At 39.9% G+C, this 22,156-nt stretch overlaps 1 protein-coding gene across 5 annotated transcripts in view; it reads left to right on the forward strand.

Moving 5' to 3' along the window:
* Positions 1-22,156, forward strand: part of SGCD (sarcoglycan delta) — a 1,058,523-nt gene that overhangs the window by 627,302 nt on the left and 409,065 nt on the right. For all 5 annotated transcript variants that reach the window (XM_060415950.1, XM_042250671.2, XM_060415951.1 and 2 more), the window contains one exon: positions 21,088-21,276. In XM_060415950.1, the coding sequence (XP_060271933.1) occupies positions 21,088-21,276 (189 nt within the window). The remainder of the gene's footprint in view (positions 1-21,087; positions 21,277-22,156) is intronic.

A 22,156-nucleotide genomic window follows, 5' to 3' on the forward strand; every position in this document is an offset into this window, starting at 1 on the left:
ATCTCTGGATTATCTAGAAGAAGCTGGAGAATAGCATCCCTGGCCTGATTTCTTAGGGTGCATCAGTTGGGGGAATGGGCAGCGTTTGTTGTTTTCTGAAGGCACGTGTCCACTTCATTCATTGATCCTGCCTGCCTTATCTGACATCAGTAAGCTCTCAATAGGGTGTCTCTTCAGAAACATGGAATATAGAAAATCATTCAAGTGACCATTTTTTCAGTTCTTTCAAGGGTGGTACCTACAGTATATTCTAGATACTTGAAAGAGAAGTTAAGACATCATGCCTTACTTCTCTCAGAGGACGCCATCGAGATGGGCTAAGTGTCCATTGAGAAGAAATACAGTAGAACAGCATAGTGGCTAAGAGCGTGGGTCTCAAAGTTGGACATTCTTTGGAATCAACACCTCATAGAATTGTACTTAGGATTAAAAATTTGAAATGTGATCAAAATCAGAACAATCACTGCCACTGGGGGTGAGGATTGATGAGGAAGGAACATAAGGGAACTTTCTATGGTGATGGAAGGATTTCCTGTCTTGACTGAATATTTTTTATACCGATTTATAAAAGCTCAAGCTACATAATGAATATCAGTGTGTTTGACTAGTTTTAAGTGATACCTCCGTAGACATATATACATATGAGCATGTGTATATATAGACATGTGTGAAGGCATGCAAAGTGTATAATAACTTTTAGCTGTTACTGTTATCCTGCTTCTTTCTGGACACTTTGAGTATTTTTTAAAGAAATAATCTTTAAAAATTATTTCTTGGCTAAAAATGAGATGAAGAGATTTTCCCTTTCAGACCACAGATGTTATTGCAAGTACGTAAGAGCACAGATAATAGCTCGAGATCCTTGCCAAACACAATTGTCAAGGGATAACCTATGGGATCAATGCTTATTTTTTGGAACTATTGAATCACTGTAGAAGGGTGTGCCTAATTTGTTGCAGCTGTTTTTCATGATGCTGTAAAAATATATGGGTTTCAGAAAAATATCAAAGATAATTTATTACCTGAGTGAAAAATGCCTGTACTTAGAGTAACATGTGCCCTGGCTGAGAGATACAGTAGTCACTCAAAAAATAATAGGAAGAATTGTCTTAAAATTAGTATCTGTGTTGAGAAATTTTAGCTATAACTGTTATAAAAATATGTTCTTAATTAGTAATCACACATTTTTGAATAAGTATACACACATATCTGAAAGCATTTAAAACCAGAACTAGAACAGAGTTTTCCTTCAGGCACTCTGGGTTCAAATTTTTGCTGTCTTTAACAAGCTGAATGACTTCAAATAGGTTGCTTAACCTCTCTGTTTCTCAGTTGCTTTAACTGTAAAATCAGGATGGTAATTATATGTCTATGAAGATTAAATAGGTTCAGTATAGCATTAGAATGGAGTCTAGTACACAGTAACCATTATGCAAGTACTTATCATCAGTTTTGTATTCTTTGTGTTAAGAAACCTGGTTTTGTTACCATTTGCTTTTGGGTATTGTTCAAAAGGCAGCTGAATGTTGGTTGATGAAAGTGATGTCAAATAGGAGCTTTAGTTGAAAAGACTAAAGCCTGAAATTTGTGGGAAACATGCTGGTTTTGGCTGGATGGCATCACTGACTTGATGGACGCGAGTCTGAGTGAATTCCGGGAGTTGGTGATGGACAGGGAGGCCTGGCGTGCTGCAATTCATGCGGTCGCAAAGAGTCCGACATGACTGAGCGACTGGACTGGACTGAACTGAGCTGAACTGTGGCTAACTTACTCTGCAACCTTGATGAAGTTGCTTCACGTCCCTGGACCTAGTTTCTCATCTGTACTTGTGAATTGACCTTTATATAATCTATGCTTCCTTCAAGTGTTGTGTCTCAGTGTTTGATCGTACATGTTTGAGTCATGTTCATTATTTTATTATACAGCTTGGTCCCCAAGTCACAGAAGCTCTGTAGTGGCCCAACTGCAGTTGCCATCGTCTGGTTCTGATCTGAATCATCCTTGAGGATATAAGAAGCACTGGATTTACGTACCATAGAGTAGCTGAAAAGGTTATAGAGGAGGCCACAATGGGTGGATGCAGTGCCCTTTGCCTGTGAAAATGACACTGTTAAATTTGCTATCAGTATTTGAAATTACTTTTCCTGTTTAGGGTGTTCAGTTCACGTTCTTTCCTGGTTCTCAATGCACTGTCAAGGACTATGTTTAGAATGATGTATGAGTGGTATGCAGAGCCTGATCTTCACTGACTATCAAGGTTCCTTCAAGTCTTTGCTCAGATACTGCTTTCTCCATGAGATCAGCCTTTTTCATGCTTTTAAAATTTGAACCTGCCCGGCTCTCCACCCCCAGCACTGCTTATCTATGAACTTTTCCTGTCTTTTTATTCTCTGATCTTTTACCTGTAGGCCCCATTCTCTTAGAAAATAACTTTCAAACATAGTTTTCATGTTGGTTAGCTATCTCTCCCATCGTGGCCTCCTGCCACTGCCTTGAGATTAGGGATCTGTGGTTTGCTCATCCATGTGTCCTAAATGTGTTGAGTTTCACTTTCATGCATTGGAGAAGGAAATGGCAACCCACTCCAGTGTTCTTGCCTGGAGAATCCCAGGGACAGGGGAGCCTCGTGGGCTGCCGTCTATGGGGTCGCACAGAGTCGGACACGACTGAAGCGACTTAGCAGCAGCAGCAGCAGCAGTGCCATGGGAGTACCTGAAGGAAAACACAGATTTCTCAGGTGCAAGCACTGCATATGCCTTTTTAAATACACCCCATGCTAAATATATCTAAACAGTAGTTCTAAATGTCTTGCATCCTGTTCAGCAAAAGTTAAGCTTTTGCCTCATCCTATGTTCAATGGAAGGAAACACAGAAATTGAGTCCAGACCCTAACCAACTTACTAGTTAGGAGCCCTTGAGATCATCCCATCGTTCCTTAGGACCTCAGTATCTTAATATATGGAATAGTTTTAATAAGATTGATCCCCTAGAGTGTTGTCAGAAATGTATGAGCTAATGTATCTGATAATGCCTAGTACAAATATGTATGTGTGTTTCACAAAGATATTTCTGTCTGAAACGACCTCAACCGACACCTCACACATCTCAATCTCTAGGACAGTGAGAGTGAATGTTCATAATTATACTGAAATATCTTCTAATTCATCAGAGATAAGGATTTTGAATTTAAATATAAGGTGTTTCGTACTTTGCAGAAAGACTTTGATGATAATATCTATACAACACAAACACACACTCAAACCTACTTTAACCTAGCAATTCATTGTCTCAGGTCTTCTCTGAGAGGTTTATAGGGACATCTGTGAAACCTGTATAACCCATTCCTGTGGCTTTACTTACATGCAGAAAACTTACGCATTTCATTTCTGAGCCCTGTCTTCCCCCTGAATTCCAGATTCATTTCTAAGTGCCTTTGTGACACCACCCCCATGGATTTTTCTGTGCATTTCAAAATCAGCATGACTAAACAGAGCTCTCTCTTCCCGCCCCCTCCTTTTACTCCATTCACCTCCTGCCCCACAAGCCACAGGTTTCCCAAAGTTCTCCATCCTGATGAAGGGCACTCTCATTCACCCTGCTGCTCATGCCAGAACCCTAGCATTCTCCTTGACTCCTGTCCTTTACTTACACATGCTCTCTGTCTTGGGAAACAGCAGCTCTTAGCTCTACTTTCTCAATATAGCAACTGGTCACATTTTCACGCAGGTTCTACCCAAATCTGAGCTACTGTCACCCTCTTTGGGTGACTGCAGGAGTCACAAGTGCCCAGTTTCTCTGCTGGCATTCCTGTCCCCTGCAGTATGTTCCTAAGAGAATGAGAACAATTCCAAAGGGAAAATCTGATCACTCCTGTGCCTTGGTTCTCTGATAGTTACTATCACCGTCAATGTCACACCTGTGGTTTTACTGTGGCACGTAAGACCCAGGGTGCACCCCTTCTGCCTGCACTTCCAAGCTTACTTTCAGACACTCTCCCCTGTGTATGCCCTGATGTATCCATACTGTTCTTGAAACATGCCACGTGAACCCTTGCCTCGGGGCCTATACACCTGCTGGTATTGTTTCCTCTACTGGAGTGCACTCCCAAATGTCCTCATGCTTTACTCTCTTGGTTGTTCACGTTTTTTCCTCAAATATTTCTACCACAGAGAGGCTTCCCTGACCATCCTACAGATAAGAACTTCCCAGTCTTTGTCCCCTTCTCTGGCTTTACATTTTTATTCATAGGACTTTTCCCAAGAGTAAGTATGGCAAGTTTGATATTTGCTTGTCTGTTTCTCATTTCTTCCACTAAAATGTAAGGACCAGGAGGCAGGGAATCTGCCTTTCACTGCTTAATGACTACTGCCAGCACAACGTAATACCCAGTAAGTGTTTATTTGTTTAAAGAAGCATTTGTATTAGAAAATTAGTGGAAACAACCTCAGTGTTCACCCCTACAAGTTGGTTGAGTTAAATATCATGTACCGTACAATTTTAAACTAACTTAAAAAACGGATTTTTGTGTTTTTTGTTGGACTATCACTGAGCTATATAAGTAAATCAAGTTAGATTGGGAACAGTAAAGAATGAAAATATGCCCTTTTTGCAAAAAAGAAAAATTTAAATGTGACTATGTATGCTTTGAGTGTATATATTGCATAAAGCCTGCATGTGCATTGAACATTTGTATAGGAATAAGAAAGAAGTTGGTAATAGTTGCCTCTGTGGAGAAAGGCTAAAAGTGTAAATAAAAAAAGAGATTTTAACTGCATCTCCTTCAGCTCTTTTAAATACATGCACTTGTCTAATTTTTTTTCAGTAAAACTATTCAATACTTACATGTTCAAATTCTTGAAAAACTAGAAGATGTAATGCCTAACTTATAATAGTCCAAATATTTGTTTAAATAGGAAATGCCATTCCTGGATCATTTTATACAAACAGACATTCACTTTTCTGGGCAGATTTTACAAGGAAAAAAAATGTCGATTGTTATATCAAAGGTAAAAGTACAGTGTTGTTACGATTGTCAAAACTGTATCAAACATTAGCAATCCAAGACTAAAACCTTATATGGATGGCTGAGTGAAAACAACCTTGAAAGCAGATCATTTTAAATCTGAGACCTCAAAAATTAACATGACTAATGTAAAATTATTTATGTGCCAGAATCATCCAAAATGACTCAGATTTACAATAAATTCTAGAAACTGTAATGAACCTGGGAGAGGACTTGCTTATGTTTGCTATTTATATAATCTGGTTACAGTCGTAAACAGTGATGTAATTCCTGTTTACTTTTAAGTGTTCTGGAAATTCCAGCATTAATCCTAGCTCACTTGGTTTGTATCATTCGTTTCATTTCTAAATAACTGAATGTATTTATTGGTCTAGCCATGTTAATTCTGAACTATTACCATAGCCTATGAGCAGAGTATAGTTAATCCACAATCTCTCTGCAAACCTCTCTCTTAACTCTTTCATCTGAGCTCATCAGTGCCCACTCTGCTGACCTTCCTGCTTCCATTGAGGATGCTGTTAAGACTGAGATACTTGCTTGTGTCCCCTGCCAGAAAACTTGTTCTAACTCTAGGTCTCACTTGAGTTGTCCCTCGGTCAGGATGGCTTTCCATGACCAGCGTGGGTCACCCCCTACTCTCTATCATGGATCCTGCCTTGTTGACTTCCTCCCACCTACTTTAGTTCTAATGGTTTCATCCATCTGCTTGTTTACTGTCCATCTGTCTCATTAAAAATACAAGCTTAGTAAAGACAGAAATGCCCTACTTATCCTTTTGGAGACCCGTAGAGCCCCAGGCTCTGCTGTGGTAACTGGCACGTAGTTGTTAGTTGCCCAGTAGTGTCCGACTCTTTGTGACCCCATAGACTGCAGAACTCCAGGGCTCCCTGTCCCTCACCATCTCCCTGAGTTTGCCCAAGTTCATGTCCATTGCATCAGTGATGCCATCCAGCCATCTCAACCTCTGATGCCCTCTTCTCCTGTCCTCAAATTTTCCCAGCATCAGGAAAGAACAGAATCAGCTGTTTACATCAGGTGACCAAAATACTGGAACTTCAGCTTCAGCATCTGTCCTTCCAATGAGTATTCAAGGTTGATATCCTTTAAGACTGAGTGGTTTGATCTCCTTGCAGTCCAAGGGTCTCTCAGGAGTCTTCACCACCACAGTTTGAAGGCTTCAATTCTTCGGTGAAGTGCCTTCTTTTGGACAAGGAAATGGCAACCCACTCCAGCATTCTTGCCTGGAGAATCCAATGGACAGAGGAGCTTGAATGGGCTGGGGTCCATAGGGTCACAAAGAGTCGTACACGACTGAAGTGATTTTTCATGCACACCTGCCTTCTTTACGGTCCACCTCTCACAGCTGTGCAAACCTTTGTCAGCAGAGTAATGTCTCTGCTTTTCAACACAGTGTTTATGTTTGTCATAGCTTTCCTGCCCAGAAGCAATCATCTTCTGATTTGATGGCTACAGTCATTGTCCCCGGTGATTTTAGAGCCCAATAAGAGGAAATCCATCACTGCTTCCACAGTTTTCCCTTCTATTTGCCATGAAGTGATGGGGCTGGATGCCATGAGCTTAGTTTTTTTTTTTTTTAATATTTAGTTTTAAGCTGACTTTTTCACTCTCCTCCTTTGCCATCATCAAGAGGTTCTTTCATTCCTCTTTGCTTTATAACATTCAAGTGGTATCTACATACTGAGGTTGTTAATATTTCTCTTTCCTATCTTGATTTCTAGCTTGTAAACTCATCTAGCCAGGCATTTCTCATGATAAAAAAACAGGGTGACAACATAGTAGATGGTCACAATTTTGTTTTTTTTCTGTTGAAAAATAGATTGGGATTGGGATTTCCTTCACCTACGAGGTCTGTGCTTTGCTATGTTTCTTTCTCCCATGGTATATGACTGTACAGAGAATTGCACTCTTTAGCATTCCCATAAATCCCTTTATGGAACGAGACACTATGAAGCCTGGTGGGTGGAAGAGTCAAGCAGGCCTTAATAAAATGCCTCTCAAAGCCTCCTTGTCCTCATCTCTACCCTATTAGTAGAGTGGATCATGGCCCATAAAATTTTACAGGCTGCAAATAAAAAGCTTCAAGAAACTCAATAGTGCTGATGTATCTTTAGAAAGTTTATTGATTGTTTTTTAATCATCCCTCAAAACATAATCATTTTCCACAGATGACTGATAATGCAGATACTGTAATGGTTTTCTAGATATCTCTTTTATTTGTGGAAGAAATTAAAAAAATTTTTTCTTCTTCTGAAGAAGAACCCAACTGAAACAAAAACACTGAACACAGAAAGTGATGGTTTCTAACAGCATTCTTCTAGAATAGGAGTTCAGCCTCATGAAGGATACCAGCTGTGTAGGTTTCTACCCAAAGCCCTTCCATCATCCTTATATCAACTGATAAAATATAGGAAGGAGAGCAATAGAAGATTTTCTGGTAACTATCTGGTATCTACTATAAATAGATTTAGGAAGGGGAGTGAACATGAGTATGACCACTTGAGTATGATAAGGCCAGTTTCTGTGTTAAGATGTCAAAGGCTTGTCAGATTTGTTGGATTTAACACTTTGAGACTCAGTGTAGGAGTGCCTTAAGCTAGGCATATAATGTGACTTCTTGAATGAGAAGAGCAACAGCTACAAGACCAAGGTATCACTTAAGCTGAGCTTGGCTCAAGGATCTCTGTGAAGACTTCATAGTGATCATCGCCTTTGTACAAATCATATGGCTTCTATGACTGATGCTGGGCATTTGTGAGGTCATTGAAAATAATCTTCATGGTAGCCAAGTCACCAAGTCTTGGTAGTGTGACCAGTGACAGAAGTGAAACCAACCATGCAACCTAAGAGGAGGTTCTCCACAAGTCCAAATCATAAAAATGGATGCTCTCCTTGAGACTGTCACATTAAATGAATGTCAAGACCATGCTTTCGGTAATACTGCATGATCCTGTGTCTGAAAATTTGAATGTGTGAGACCATGAGGTTACAGCTCAAAAACAGGCTTTTAAAATACCCATCCAGAATGATTTTCTTTGGAAATTCCATGTCTGTTATTCTTGCAACTATTTAATTAGCCATTGGCATGGGTGATTTTTATATTATGACATTGCCCTGATGATTGGCAATTCCTCTTTAGTAATAGCAAAGCAGCACAAAGTTTACAACATTCGTTCTCTGGGAAATGTAATCCTATTGCATTTTGTGTGCAAAGAAACAGGATATCTTTAAGTCACCTGGATTTGTTTATGAGCAGGTGAACACTGAAAATAGCCTCGTGAAGGAGTAAAGTAATGCTTTGGAGTTAATCCTATTTAACATCAATATAGTTGCATGTGCCTTAGGTAAGGGAGAAAAGTTGTATGAATTTTCATTCTTTTCCTTCTGATCTTAGAGCTGTTTACTTTTACTGGAGGATATTCTTTGCTATTTAGCATTGGCTTGATTTTTATTTGTTCATTGAATAAATGTATGCTATTATGGGGCTTCCCAGGTGGAACTGCTGGTAAAGAGCCTGCTTGCCATTACAGGAGATTTAGAGACACAAGTTCAATCCTTGGGTCAGGAAGATACCCTGGAGGAGGGCACAGCCACCCACTCCAGTATTCTTGCCAGGTGAATCCCATGGACAGAGGAGCCATTCGGTTGCAAAGAGTCAGACATGACTGAAGTGACTTAGCAGAGCACAGCATGCTATTATATGTAATTTTGCAAACATATGTATAATTACATTATTCAGTTTAGTTTCAGTTCAGTTGACAGTCATGTCCGACACTTTGTGACCCCATGAATTGCAGCACACCAGGCCTCCCTGTCCATCACCATCTCCCGGAGTTCATTCAAACTCAAGTCCATCAAGTCGGTGATACCATCCAGCCATCTCATCCTCTGTTGTCCCCTTCTCCTCCTTCTCCCAATCCCTCCCAGCATCAGAGTCTTTTCCAATGAGTCAACTCTTCCCATTAGGTGCCAGAGTACTGGAGTTTCAGCTTCAGCATCATTCCCTCCAAAGGAATCCCAGGGCTGATCTCCTTCAGAATGGACTGGTTGGATCTCCTTGCAGTCCAAGGGACTCTCAAGAGTCTTCTCCAGCACCACAGTTCAACAGCGTCAATTCTTCGGCGCTCAGCCTTTTTCACAGTCCAACTCTCACATCCATACATGACCACTGGAAAAACCATAGCCTTGACTAGATAGACATTTGTTGGCAAAGTAATGTCTCTGCCTTTGAATATGCTATCTAGGTTGGTCATAACTTTCCTTCCAAGGAATAAGCATCTTTTAATTTTCATGTCTGCAGTCACCATCTGCAGTGATTTTGGAGCCCCCCCCCAAAATAAAGTCTGACGCTGTTTCCACTGTTTCCCCATCTATTTCCCATGAAGTGATGGGACCAGATGCCATGATCTTTGTTTTCTGAACGTTGAGCTTTAAGCCAACTTTTTCGCTCTCCTCTTTCACTTTCATCAAGTGGCTTTTAGTTCCTCTTCACTTTCTGCCATAAGGGTGGTGTCATCTGCATATCTGAGGTTATTGATATTTCTCCCGGCAATCTTAATTCCAGCTTGTTCTTCATCCAGCCCAGCGTTTCTCATGATGTACTCTGCATATAAGTAAAATAAGCAGGGTGACAATATACAGCCTTGACGTACTCCTTTTCCTATTTGGAACCAGTCTGTTATTCCATGTCCAGTTCTAACTGTTGCTTCCTGACCTGCATATAGGTTTCTCAAGAGTCAGGTCAGGTGGTCTGGTATTCCCATCTCTGTCAGAATTTACCATAGTTTATTGTGATCCACATAGTCAAAGGCTTTGGCATTGTCAATAAAGCAGAAATAGATGTTTTTCTGGAACTCTCTTGCTTTTTCCATGGTCCAGAGGATGTTGGCAATTTGATCTCTGGTTCCTCTGCCTTTTCTAAAACCAGCTTGAACATCTGGAAGTTGATGGTTCACGTATTGCTGAAGCCTGGCTTGGAGAATTTTGAGCATTACTTTACTAGCATGTGAGATGAGTGCAATTTTGTGGTAGTTTGAGCATTCTTTGGCATTGCCTTTCTTTGGGATTGGAATGAAAACTGACCTTTTCCAGTCCTATGGCCACTGCTGAGTTTTCCAAATGTGCTGGCATACTGAGTGCAGCACTCTCACAGCATCATCTTTCAGGATTTGAAATAGCTCAACTGGAATTCCATCACCTCCACTAGCTTTGTTCGTAGTGATGCTTTCTAAGGCCCACTTGACTTCACATTTCACAATGTCTGGCTCTAGATGAGTGATCACACCATTGTGATTATCTGGGTCGTAAAGATCCTTTTTGTACAGTTCTTCTGTGTAGTCTTGCCATCTCTTCTTAATATCTTCTGCTTCTGTTAGGTCCATACCATTTCTGTCCTTTATCGAGCCCTTCTGTGCATGAAATTTTCCCTTGGTATCTTTAATTTTCTTGAAGAGATCTCTAGTCTTTCCCATTCTGTTGTTTTCCTCTATTTCTTTGCATTGATCACTGAGGAAGGCTTTTTTATCTCTTCTTTCTATTCTTTGGAAGTCTGCATTCAGATACTTGTATCTTTCCTTTTCTCCTTTGCTGTTCACTTCTCTTCTTTTCACAGCTATTTGTAAGGCCTCCCCAGACAGCCATTTTGCTTTTTTGCATGCTTTTCCATGGAGATGGTCTTGATCCCTGTCTCCTGTACAATGTCACGAACCTCTGTCCATAGTTCATCAGGCACTCTATCAGATCCAGTCCCATAAATCTATTTCTCACTTCCACTGTATAATCATGAGGGATTTGATTTAGGTCATACCTGAATGGTCTAGTGGTTTTCCCTACTTTCTTCCATTTAATTCTGAATTTGGCAATAGGGAATTCTATTATTGAAGACATTCAATTTTTGAGAATTTTTGATGCATAATTGGTATAGAGGGAGGGAAAAATAAGATGGTCAATCACATCAAACAGCAAATATTTATTCTGTATCTATTGTGGTCTAGATATTGCTATACTCTTATAAATCAGATTATTACTTCCTTGTTTCAGATTTGGCCTTGGGTTTTCACTGACTTTTCAATAACATTTGAATCTCTTATAATCATCTCCAAGGCCCAGCATCATCCAACTCCAGCCACCATTTCAGCCTCATCTCATGCTCTTCTCTGCTTCACTCAGTGCAAGGAGTCACACAGACCTTGTCCACACTGGGGCCCTTGCCTTTGCTTTCTTTCTTCCTCCTGGATTCATTCATTTCCCCCTTCCCTTACTTTGATGTCTTTTATTGTCCTTCAGATCTCAGCATAAATGTTGCATCCTTAGATAGTTCTCTCTAGATGAGTCTTGAGTCTAGATAAAATAACTTTCATCCTGTGATAATCTTTTTCATGTTACCAGATATATTTCAGTGTAGACACTTTACATGGTTCATTTTGTCTCTAAGAATTTGCTGTTCAAAGTCCCCCAACACTCAGCCTATGAGCTTCCTGAAGGCAAGGTAAATCGTCCCTGTGATATCTTGAGACTGTGCAGTTTATAGAATTTCTTCGATGAGGGAATCAATGGATGAAAGGCATTTAGAGAGGTTTAACTTGAGATAGAAACTGGAGCGAAAGTGATAAGTTGAGTTTAACATTCAGAGAGTTACTGAATGAAAGTATAACACTGGGCATTGTCTCTGAGATGGGAGAGAGAACACTGACTCCTGACATGAACTTGAGTTAAAGAGGCAGAGAGGAAAGATTGAAAAGACAGAAATCAGAGATAGAAGGAAGGGGCCCTGGGACAGAAGTGTCATGAATTCCAAAGAAGGACAAGATTTCCAGGGGAGAAGGAGATGTTGGTTAATAACCACAGCTTCAGCAGGTCCAAGAAAAGGACATTGAATTTTGACCAGGGACATAATTAGTGATTTTTGAATGGGCCATTTCAGTAGATAAATGAGAATATGATGTTTTTAGTATTTGTCAAGGACCTGGGGACCCTGGGCATCAATGAGAGTAAACTTAGGCAACATGTGGAGAAAAATACAAAGGTAAGCTAAGATTGTGTTTAATGACAAAGAGATTTGTGCACAAAACACTGAAGACTGCAAAGAATGGTAAACTCAGTACATTGCTAAAAAGGATGATAGAAATGAAAGCTACAGGGCAGGAATGCAGCGAAAATGTGAGGGATGGGAAAGCATACCTTTAGGGAATGGGAGGAAATGGGTGATCTGGTGAGAAGTAACACAAGTGGAGGTAAAGGAGGACCCTGGGCTGCTTTTTTTGTGTGTTGGATGTTAAGTTTGGGTTCTTGAAACATGATCCTTGGGCCTTTTGTATCCAGAATCAATTTTGGTGCTTGCTAAAAATACAGATTTGTCAAATGAGCCTTCAGTTCAGTTCAGTCACTCACTTGTGTCTGACTCTTTGCAACACCATGAATTGCAGCATGACAGGCCTCACTATCACCAATGCCCGGAGTTCACCCAAAATCATGTCCATCCAGTCAGTGATGCCATCCAGCCATCTCATTCTCTGTCGTCCCCTTCTCCTCCTGCCCCCAATCCCTCCCAGCATCAGAGTCTTTTCCAATGAGTCAACTCTTCCCATGAGGTGGCCAAAGTACTGGAGTTTCAGCTTCAGCATCAGTCCTTCCAATGAACATCCAGGACTGATCTCCTTCCGAATGGACTGGTTGGATCTCCTTGCAGTCCAAGGGACTCTCAAGAGTCTTCTCCAACACCACAGTTCAAAAGCACCAATTATTCGGCGCTCAGCTTTCTTTGCAGTCCAACTCTCACATCCATACATGACCACTGGAAAAACCATAGCCTGAACTAGACAGACCTTTGTTGGCAAAGTAATGTCTCTGCTTTTCAATATGCTGTCTAGGTTGGTCATAACTTTCCTTCCAAGGAGTAAATGTCTTATAATTTTATGGCTGCAATCACCATCTGCAGTGATTTTGGAGCAAAAAAAAAAAAAAAAAAACAAAGTTTGACAGTGTTTCCACTGTTTCCCCATCCACATGTGCCTAAGTCTTACAAAAGTGATTATTCCTTGATGCAAAGCCTATGAATCTGCATTTATTGTTTGCCAGGGTGGTTCTTGCACATTCAAATATCAGAAAATCCCTCCCAGTGGAATATAGATAGTTTCACCTTTTATCAAGCTCCTTGGTCGCTCAGATGGTAAAGAATTCACCTGCAATGCAGGAGACCCCATGTCCATCCCTTGGGTAGGGATGATACGCTGGAGAAAAGGATGGCTATCTACACCACTATTCTTACCTGGAGAATTCCACAGACAGAGGAGCCTGTCCATGGGGTTGTGAAGAGTTGAATACAACTGAATGAATAACACTTTCTTCCCTTTTTTCACTTTCACTGAACCAGCTAAGCAGTGATGTATCATGATGATGTTCTACTGAAGTTTTGGTGTATGCTTGAGGTTCTTTATGGGAGGGACCAGAAGACTTTCCAGGTTTTATGAAGCCTGGAACTTAAATAAATTGTGGGACTATTTTAAGGAAAAGAATATTAGAAATACAAACTCAAGTTTGTAAAGATGACCATGTACTTAGAATGAGAAAGGGACTTAAATTTTTAATTTTCAAGAGCTGAACTGTCATAAAATCCAGAAACATAACATTCATAATTATGTGTCTGACATATTTTTTCTATAGTTTTGGTTGCATATCCTTTGATTGCCTCTTTGTATGACAACTCTTGTCATACACAAGTGATATGTGGTGCTATCACTTTCTGTACAGACAATAGAAAGGTAATTGTCTCCTATTCCAATTTCAATAAAACTTGAAAAAAATATTGATGGTTGTGAAGCATAAAGCATGCAACTTTACTTACAGAATACAGACACAGAGCACAGACACCCTGAAAACACAAGACTTGTGATTCTCTTTTCCATGCTTCCCATAGAAAAAGAAAAACTGTGGGGAACATTTGTTTTCTGGGCTGCATTGACTGTATTCTTGACAGGATAGAATTTCTGTTTTGACTGGGTGTCAATGAAAATTGAATTCTATGCTTGAAATTTTAAATAACTGATGATGACAGAAAAACAAACAAACAAACAAACAAACAAACCTCCAACTAGCTCCTGGCTCCTCTGCTACCCTCCTGTGTCTGGTGCTTGCCATCAGAGGACATGTTTACATGGCCGCACGCCCTTTGGTCCTACCTTCATGATGCCATTCTTGGTGAGTTGGCACCAAGGGTGGAAAGAGAATTCCTGCAAGACATTCTTACACAAGGGGAGCTGGCATAATGTACCTCTACAGGGAAGTGGCTGCAAATCATATAAATACATATCATCTGAAGTATGTGAACTCCCAATCCAGATTCCACTTATTTGGACCTCCAAAATGCATGTAAATCCTTCAAAGCCACCCAAAATAAAGGGAAGTTGAAAAAGACAGTCTTTTTCATCTTATTTTAGTTGGTTTTACAAAAATGTGTTGTGAGGTTAATGCACTACTAGGGAGGGCCCCTGAGAAGGCCATGGAAGAGACTGGACAAGGGAGCGCTGAAACTGCAGCCTTGTTCCCTGCGCAGCAGATTTCTCCCAGGAAGGACCCAAAGAAACCCAGATTGGAGTCTGGATCGCCTCTTAAATTTTTATTATTTCAACATGTTTCAGTTTTTTGTTTTTTTTTTTTACTAGAAAATTCAATTTACTCAGCTTATCTAAATTTTCCTCTTCCAAGCAGGATTATTGATAACAGATGTATCCATTACCTTATTGTTTGGCAGACAACACTTTGTATTTTTTTTTCTTTTAAGAAAATTTATTGGAGTGTAATTGGTTTATAATTCTGTATTACTTTCAGGTGTACAGCAGAGTGACTAAGTTATACATATATCCACTCTCTTTTAGAATATTTCCCCATATAGGTCATCACAGACTATAGCGTTCCCTGTGCTACAAAATAGGTTTTTATTAGTTATCTCTTTTATATATAGTATTGTCAATCCCAAGTTTCTCCCTCTCCCCTTTTCCCCCTTGGTAACCATAAGTTTGTTTTCTACATCCATAATACAATTTCTGTTCTGTAAATAAGTTCATCTGCACCAACTTTTTTAGATTCCACATATACGTTATAATCATTTGTACAAGATAGGTCCCTTTCTCCCTCCTTTTCTCCTTCCCTCCCTCCTTCCTTAAATTGCAGACTGGAATTATTATTATTATTATTTTGTTTTATGTGACTCCTTAAGGTAGGCTGGTAATATGATTCAGATCCAGGAGTCCTCATGACACGCATAATCTGTCCCTACACCGTGTATCAGAGAATTAGGTTCTGATCCCCTCTCAGCTACTAACTCCTGTGTGGTTTGAAGGGTCACTGCTTCGGCTTGCTGACTTTTAGCTCCTCAGCTGGTCAGTTCACACTGGGGCAAAGTTAGTGATTTCTGGGAGTCCAAAGGTTCTGCAAAAGTGCTTCAAGGGTGGCTAAGTCCTCACTCTTCCTTTAAGCAGAGGAGCTCTGCTGTTTCATATGCTAGACTTTAAGATATTTTTACCTTGAAATAGTAGCATTATGGAAAAAAAATTTGCAACTGATTCACTTTGCTATACAATTGAAACTAATACAACATTGTAAATAAACTATATTCCAAACTAATTAATTAAAAAAATACAACAAGCAGCGGCAGCAAAGAAGGCATCTGGCTTAATAAAAAACAAACAAACAAAAGGGGCATTTTTTAGATAAATTGTCCCAAATGCCTGGAATGACCTGGGGAGCTTTCCAATTCCATTGTCGCACTCATAATTTGATTTTGTATCTGTTAAAAGTTTGTTTGGGGTTTTTCTGGTTAATCCAGGCTGAAACATTATTGTAGGTCAGTGGTATGTAACCTTGTCTACACTTAAGGATTATCTGGGGAACTTTAAAAAATTCTAATGCCTGGGTCTTACCCTTGTGATTATTATTTTGTTAACCTGAGTGTAGGTGATTTAAAAGCACCACAGGTGCTTCTGATGGGCATCAGGTTGTGAACCCTAAGTGGAGATAATCATTGCACCTGTCAAGTTCGAATAATCTGTGTATGAGAAAAAAAAATCACATGTGTGATGTCCATATCCACAGCTCCATAAATATTTATTGACTATTCATTTCCATTTGATAGCTAAGTTACGTAATGCCCTCAATTGCTGGAGCCAAATGTTAGAGAAAAGGCACGAGGAGTGGTGGCAGTATTTGCTAGCTTCTGTACACTGGTTTTTCAAGAATTTCTCATTGTTCTTCACACCTACAAGAGTCAAAAACAGCTATTTTTGTCCTTGCCTCCCACCCCTCACAAACCCTGGAGCCACATACAAATGGGTCAGCTTCTCTAGTGTTAAGTTAGCTGATATATACAACTAGTTGATTAGAATCAAAGGATCTTGCAAATAGGATTCTAAGATTTTGTTTAATTTGTGGAATATGATTCCTTGGGAAAAAAAGGTCTAATTTCCTTCAGACTTATAAGACATTTTCTTCCCTTCTCATTGATCTTGGTGTGTGAAAAGGTCAGTGAGAGATGACATTGCTGTGTTCCCATGTTGTTTTAAATACCCCTGACTTGCAGAATTATAAGGGGCTCAATAATACCATCGAGATACTTTCATAATGTGATACTCACTGCTTGGTTGGGAATTAAGGGCTTTGGGAGCCAGAAATGGAAATTTGCAAGGATACAAGTGAGAACTTTCTCCTGTATTTGGCTTGGACTTTTGTACAACCCCAGATGGCAGTAGATTTTATAATAGGTGGAAAAACATTCAGCATTTGTTCATCATTCATGCATTCATTTATTTTTCACTTATTCATTCTACACACATGGATTTAAACGTATACTCGTATTAGAGCCTGATTTTGGTACTAGGTAAGTATTCAGAATGGCATAAATGTGTGTAGGTCTTCACTGAACATTTGAATAGACCTTAAGTAAGAATTAATTTGGCTTTTCAAATGGAATTCCACTGGTGTATAAAGGCCATGAGTTCTCTGGGGGATTTTTAGATTCCATGTGTGCATTTCAGTGATTAGCTAAAAACCATACAGTAATTATATTCTGAACCATCCAGAAGATGACCTCATAACCAAGGATATGATTTTAGGGTCTACAGTTTGTCTGTCACCATGCTCACCTTGGCACACTTATCACTAATGTAATTGCTATTGACTAAGATGAAAATCAATCTGATTATAATCAATCTGATTTCAGTGTTGACCATCTGGTGATGTCCATGTGTAGAGTCTTCTCTTGTGTTGTTGGAAGAGGGTGTTTGCTATGACCAGTGCATTCTTTTGGCAAAACTCTATTAGCCTTTGCCCTGCTTCATTCCATATTCCAAGACCAAATTTGCCTGTTACTCCAGGTGTTTCTTGACTTCCTACTCTTGCATTCCAGTCCCCTAGAATGAAAAGGACATCTTTTTTGGGTGTTAGTTCTAAAAGGTTTTGTAGGTCTTCATAGAACCGTTCAACTTCACCTTCTTCAGCATTACTGGTAGTGGCATAGACTTGGATTACTGTGATATTGAATGGTTTGCCTTGGAAATGAACAGAGATCATTCTGTTGTTTTTGAGATTGCATCCAACTACTGCATTTCGGACTCTTTTGTTGACCATGATGGCTATTCCATTTCTTCTAAGGGATTCCTGCCTACAGTAGTAGATATAATGGTCATCTGAGTTAAATTCACCCATTCCAGTCCATTTTAGTTTGCTGATTCCTAGAATGTCGACGTTCACTCTTTCCATCTCCTGTTTGACCACTTCCAATTTTCCTTGATTCATGGACCTAACATTCCAGGTTCCTATGCAATATTGCTCTTTAGAGCATTGGACCTTGCTTCTATCACAAGTCACATCCACAGCTAGGTATTATTTTTGCTTTGGCTCCATCCCTTCATTCTTTCTGGAATTATTTCTCCACTGATCTGCAGTAGCATATTGGGCACCTACCAACCTGGGGAGTTCCTCTGGTATTTACTGGATAAATACCAGTATCCTATCATTTTGCCTTTTCATACTGTTCATGGGATTCTCAAGGGAAGAATACTGAAGTGGTTTGCCATTGCCTTCTCCAGTGGACCACATTCTTTCAGACCTCTCCACCATGACACGTCTGTCTTGGGTTGCCCCACAGGACATGGTTTAATTTTGTTGAGTTAGACAAGGCTATGGTCCTAGTGTGATTAGATTGACTAGTTTTCTGTGATTATGTTTTCAGTGTGTCTGCCCTCTGATGCCCTCTCGCAACACCTACCATCTTACTTAGCTTTCTGTTACCTTGGACGTGGATATCTCTTCATGGCTGCTGCAGGAAAGTGCAGCCGCTGATCCTTGCCTTGGACGAGGGGTATAAATACCAGATGTTCAAGCTGGTTTTAGAAAAGGCAGAGGAACCAGAGATCAAATTGACAACATCTGCTGGATCATGGAAAAAGCCAGAGAGTTCCAGAAAAACATCTATTTCTGTTTTATTGACTATGCCATAGCCTTTGATTGTGTGGATCACAATAAACTGTGGAAAATTCTGAAAGAAATGGGAATACCAGAGCATCTCACCTGCTTCTTGAGAAACCTATATGCAGGTCAGCAAGCAACAGTTAGAACTGGACATGGAATAACAGACTGGTTCCAAATAGGAAAAGGAGTATGTCAAGGCTATATATTGTCACCCTGCTTATTTAACTTCTATGCAGAGTACATCATGAAAAACGCTGGGCTGGACGAAGCACAAGCTGGAATCAAGATTGCCGGGGGAAATATCAATAACCTCAGATATGCAGATGGACACCACTCTTATGGCAGAAAGTGAAGAGGAACTAAAAAGCCACTTGATGAAAGTGAAAAGGAGAGTGAAAAATTTGGCCTAAAGCTCAACATTGAAAAAACTAAGATCATGGCATCTGGTCCCATCACTTCATGGGAAATAGATGGAGAAACAGTGGAAACAGTGTCAGACTTTATTTTGGGGGCTCCAAAATCACTGCAGATGGTGAATGCAGCCATGAAATTAAAAGACGCTTACTCCTTGGAAGAAAAGTTATGACCAACCTAGATAGCATATTCAAAGGCAGAGACATTACTTTGCCAACAAAGGTCCATCTAGTCAAGGTTATGTTTTTTCCAGTGGTCATGTATAGATGTGAGAGTTGGACTGTGAAGAAAGCTGAGCGCCGAAGAATTGATGCTTTTGAACTGTGGTGTTGGCGAAGACTCTTGAGAGTCCCTTGGACTGCAAGGAGATCCAACCAGTCCATTCTAAAGGAAATCAGCCCTGGGTGTTCTTTGGAAGGAATGATGCTAAAGCTGAAACTCCAGTACTTTGGCCACCTCATGGGAAGAGTTGACTCATTGGAAAAGACTCTGATGCTGGGAGGGATTGAGGGCAGGAGGAGAAGGGGACGACCAAGGATGAGATGGCTGGATGGCATCACTGACTCAATGGACATGAGTTTGAGTGAACTCTGGGAGTTGGTGATGGACAGGGAGGCCTGGCGTGCTGCCATTCATGGTGTCGCAAAGAGTCGGACTTGACTGAGCGACTGAACTGAACTGCAGATGAAATAAGTGGAGAAAGGTCTTATTCCTAGGGAATACATTATGCCTACATGAGAGCAAATGAAGTAAACACACCAAAATCAAAGTTGTGCAGCCATTTGAATGGAGAAAGGCAGTAGGGCTGTGTCACATGGTTAATGGCAGAGTAGGATGCTGTGCTCAGCAGATGCTGTGCTAAAGCTCTTGCTACCACAATATGCTGTGTAGTTTTGCAGATCATCATTCTCAGTAGGCAGTTATTTTCCATTTTGAACGATATGCATTAGCAATTTTGTATTTAATTTTAAAATTTGTTTTGGTTGGAGAATTTTATAGAAGTAATGTTTACTTAGATTTGTGTTGGTTCCTAATTAGTAGTGCTAGTATAAAGATAATTTGTGTCAACAGCAGGGGTTGAAGAAACCTTCCTTACTTTAAAGGGGATTGGTATATTACTTAATATTGACAGATTTTTTTTCTAATGTATCTCACTCTGCTATAATCACTGTTTAGTTCATTTTTCCCATTAGCAGGCAGGCTCCTGGAGTGAATATTCATACCTTGCTTGACTTTCAGACTCTTTTATATTTATTAAATAAATGTGTTGATAAGAATTAGAATCATCTAACTCCTAAGGGCTACTTGAAAGAGTAGTGAGATCTCTGTCAAGGGAGAAATTTAAACACAGGCTATCACTTTTGGAGGATTCCTGAACCCAGTGAGCACATCAACACCTCTTTGAACTCTGGAAGGCAGGATCAAAATTGTTACTTTTGCCACTGTGCTAGGTCGCTTCAGTCATGTCTGACTCTTTTCAAACCCCATGGACTGATTTTGCCAATGACCTTCCAGAGATCATTTTACCCCAAATCAATTGCCTAAGTAGCAGTAGCATAACGTTAGTCGCTCAGTCATGTCTGACTCGTAGTGACCCCATGGATTGTAGTCCATCAGTCTCCTCTGTCCATGGGATTTCCAGGCAAGAATACTGGAGTGGGTTGCCATTTCCTTCTCCAGGGGATCTTCCTGACCCAGGGATCGAACCCAGGGGTCTCCCACATTGCAGGCGGATTCTTGACTCTCTTAGCCACCAGGGAAGCCCAAGTATCAGTAGCATCCCAACACAGTGAACTGTTGAGGTTATTTACTTTTGCGGGTGAATTCTCAATTTTACCCTGGATACTTTGAGTATCTCCCTCATAAAGATGGAATTCTAAGAATCATTTAGAAAGTGGATTCCTATAGGTCCCTCTACACCCGCAATATGTATGTGGATGTCTCAGAGCGCATGATGAGAGATGGCTACATGAAAAGAGAGGGCTCGTGCCTGAATCCAGAGGAGCCACTTTTGTCCAGAGGATACCGATTTTAGATTTGTCAGGAAGGCAGAAACATATGGACAGCAGTCAGCCATATCTCTTCAAGTTGATTTTTTCCTGTTCTTTTTTCCCTCCTCTTTCTTCTCACAGTTTAATGTGAGTGCTTCTCTCTTGGCTCATTTATTTCAGATGCCTCAGGAACAGTACACCCATCACCGGGGCACCATGCCCAGCTCTGAGGGGCCGCAGGTATACAAAGTGGGGATTTATGGCTGGCGGAAAAGATGCTTGTATTTCTTTGTCCTACTCCTGATGATTTTAATACTGGTGAACTTGGCCATGACCATCTGGATTCTCAAAGTCATGAACTTCACAATTGTAAGTAAGACCATACAGTTTTCTTTAGCTCTTTTAGGGGGAAGGGAAAGCATGGGGAAGAAAAAAGAATGTGGAAAGTGATGGTAGTAAAATTAAAAATAACCTACAAGCAGTGGTTTTGATGGGGGCAGGGAAAGAAAAGCATTGCTGCTCAGATTACATGTGAGGATTGACTTCTTTTAAATCTCAACTGTTCAGAGGCTGGTAATCCAATTGTGGGATGTTTCTCTTCTTTTGCAATCATGTGAGCTTTCCCTACATTTTGATAACTGTGTTTCTATAGCCTGTAACTTATAAATAATTTGAGTAAATAATGTAGGGAGAAGGATAAGTTTGTGTTTTGTTTTTTTTAATTTTTTATTATTTTATTTTAGTAGTAATTAAGAAAGTTTTCATGAGGTAAAGGTTGAAACATCAGTGTTCAATTAGCCTTTGGAGAACATTAAAGAATTTTCAGTATCTATTTACACCTGGTAGTTAATGGAGCATTTCCTCGATTTTTAGGAATAGAATCAGAGGAGTATAGCTATTTTACTTTTTTTTTTTTTTTTAAAGAATTTGTGTTTACACTTCCTTGAAGAAATTATTGATCTTGGTACTTAGGGCCATGCAGCAGATTGGACATTTGCTTGTTGAAGTTCAAATGAAAAGAAAATCTTGGCAAAAAGATTTTTGGAGCTATTCTGAGGTATTTCCCTAGAGCTTTTGTAAAGATTATAACAGTATAAATAAATTCTTGCATTAGTGAGAGCATAGTCCTAAAAATGCTTTCTTTTCCTCTGGTAATGTCAAAAGTAAGCAATTATGTTGGCAATATAAAAGATCTCCTGTGTGATAAGAAAATGTAACCGTAACATAATTAAAAGTAAGGTTTTCATGT

The sequence above is a fragment of the Ovis aries genome, chromosome 5 (genome assembly GCF_016772045.2).
Source record: "Ovis aries strain OAR_USU_Benz2616 breed Rambouillet chromosome 5, ARS-UI_Ramb_v3.0, whole genome shotgun sequence".
NCBI lineage: Eukaryota > Metazoa > Chordata > Mammalia > Artiodactyla > Bovidae > Ovis > Ovis aries.